Genomic DNA, 2483 nt, shown 5'->3' with positions numbered 1-2483 from the left:
GCGCGCACGACCGGTAAGGCATACCGGCGTCGTACCGCCCGCTAAACTGAACCTTAAAGTTGGCATCCATCCAACCCATCATGCGCCTCAGTCTATCTTCAATGGATTCGAAACTCGGGCCCTCCTTGAAAAGAATTACCTTCGTCACCATGTCCACGAACACTACACCATCGGAACATATACTGGGGGTGCCACCATGATTTAAGTGCACCACCTTCAAGTAGGCCATCCTAGAGGGACATATACAGGAAAACTGTAGATCCGTTGTTAAATATATATAGGATATAGAAAATCCAATGGCGGAGGATCCGTAGTGTCAAGACTGATGCCGGAGGTTGCTTTCTCAAAGGACATATTAAACTGGGTGGCCGCCACGACTAGCGCTTTGAGAGCGCCCTCGCAAGCTGCCTCCGTACGAACCGATTCAAATCTGTCCTTCAGCTTCTCGAGGTACAGGGCAAGCGACTCATCGCTGAGTTCTTTGGGAACGTCTTTTTTCGAAACGGAGGCAAAAGAATTGCCTCATCGGTTAATTAAGAAGAAGAGAATTGCCCAGTTAATTTACAGAAAACTGGGCGAAAACCGATACAAACAACCCAAAAAAGGGCTACTCACAGAGCACGAAGCACCACGAACACATACACTGCCCACCCAATGCTCCTAACACACAACACTCACAACCCTCAACACTTGGTGAGAACATCGATGCAACGACTCAGAAGATCAAAGCCACGACGAAGACACGAGAATGTGAGCACTACCCATCATGAAATCACGTATGCCTTCTCTTTGCCATCACACTTCTTGCGTTTGTTTCTCTTTGATTTCACCTTCACGAGACAACCATCTGTCTTGCCGGATGTCGAGCGATCAGTCACCAAGCGGCTCTCAAAAGGCGGTGCCAACACACCACACGCATCCACATTCTTCAGATGCACACATGACAAAGAGGAGTCATGTTCCTCACATGAGGTCGCCGACGAGTCCATCTTCATATTCTCCAACGACAGACTCATACAAAGCTCCCTAAGCTCAGGCATGATCTTCAACATCGGAGCCACGACAACGGCCATGGACTCGCCCTCAGTGGAAGACAATATAGGGGGCGAGGTAGGCATCGATGCTGAATTGTCTCCACCACGAGGGGAGAAACATCCGAATAACTCCGCCCCCTTGTCCTCTCCAAAGCAAACACCGTTTGCACAAGGAGCATGCGACGTCAGAGTAGTCTTCAACATAGTCGACACAGCGGAGAGTCCACTCAGAGCAGCCTCCGCTCGCTCCAAAAAACTTTCAACCCGCGCCAGACAACCTTGGAGCAGCATAGTCTGATCCAGAGCGGACTGCACCACCACTTCAGACTGGGTTGTTGAATTAGCAGAAGCAGAGACGACAGACGCCCAAGATCCACGGTGAAGTGACTTGGAGGGGAGCGTGGATTTCATTGAACCCTTGCATGAAGCAGGAGCGGGACAATGCACGGAGGCGGGGCAGGACACATGCGGCATGGCAAGACATGCCAGCGAGCTTAGAGGACGCCAGGGATTGCGGCATCCACGCGCACGGTGACCGTTTTCCAAACAACGAGAGCACCGTAGCGGATCTCTGCAATGAGCCGCACAGTGCCCATGAGCGAGGCACCTGCAACATCTATCGTAAAGCCAAGCAGGGATGGGACGTGGTGGAGCCACTTTCGGTGACGGTGACGGCGTCAGAACACGCGGGCTGCGCCGCGGAAGCACCTCCTGCCAATGCCCACTTGTGTCCGCCTCATGCTCCACGCACATCCCGCCCGACTCGAGGGCCTTGGTGGCACCCGGTGGTGTCTGGGGAGCTAGCACCTCTTCATCATCTTCGTCGTCGTCATCACCAGCGGAGGCCCAGAACACAGATCGCGACACACGGGTCAGTTCGTCCCCCATGCCAACGACGCTGCACTCCTGTTCCTCCGCATTGTCCTTGTCGATGACATTGGCCAGGGCAACGAGGGCCTGCAGCAGCACATCCGAGTCGGCACCGGCAAGCGGGACTGGAGCCGGCAGCAGCACATCCGAGGTCGCACCGGCGAGCTGGACGGGGGCGGTGGGCATTGGGGCCGAAGCAGCTGCCGCAGGCCTGGGATATGGCGTGAGCGAGGCCTTCACACCCCCGTCTTCCTTCCTGAATCTGCAGATTGGGGGTTGCGGCCGTGGTCGAGGGCGGACGCCGGCAGATGGGTTGGAGACAGCAACTGGAGCGCTCGACGCTGAGCATGGCTTGGTCTTCACGGTTGCTCCCACATCGCCAGCAGCACCCAACGGCGGCAGCGGCGAAGCAGAGAACTCACGAGTAAGGGACCTCCGGCCTGGACTTGGGGAAGCAGAGGAGACCACGGCACCGAGCCCTTGACGGATCCACGCAGACGGCGGGAGAACGGCGACTGCAGCAGCAGTGGAAGACGACGCTGGATCGGCGGCCACCGCAGACGTTCGCGACAGCGGCAT

At 56.1% G+C, this 2483-nt stretch overlaps 1 protein-coding gene across 1 annotated transcript; it reads right to left on the bottom strand.

Moving 5' to 3' along the window:
• Window positions 1-764: 764 nt before the first annotated feature.
• Window positions 765-2483, bottom strand: LOC147988035 (uncharacterized). Its single transcript, XM_087542584.1, has one exon. It carries the CDS (start codon window positions 2481-2483, stop codon window positions 765-767), a length of 1719 nt encoding a protein of 572 aa, XP_087398710.1.

Source organism: Triticum urartu, chromosome 2A (genome assembly GCF_056163025.1).
Source record: "Triticum urartu cultivar PI428250 chromosome 2A, HENAU_Tu73, whole genome shotgun sequence".
Lineage (NCBI taxonomy): Eukaryota > Viridiplantae > Streptophyta > Magnoliopsida > Poales > Poaceae > Triticum > Triticum urartu.
Note: the sequence above shows the minus strand (reverse complement) of the source record. Positions and strands in the feature narration are given on the sequence as shown.

Excerpts from the sequence above, each read along its gene's own strand:
- LOC147988035 (XM_087542584.1), bottom strand. The coding sequence starts at position 2,483 with ATGCCGCTGTCGCGAACGTCTGCGGTGGCCGCCGATCCAGCGTCGTCT.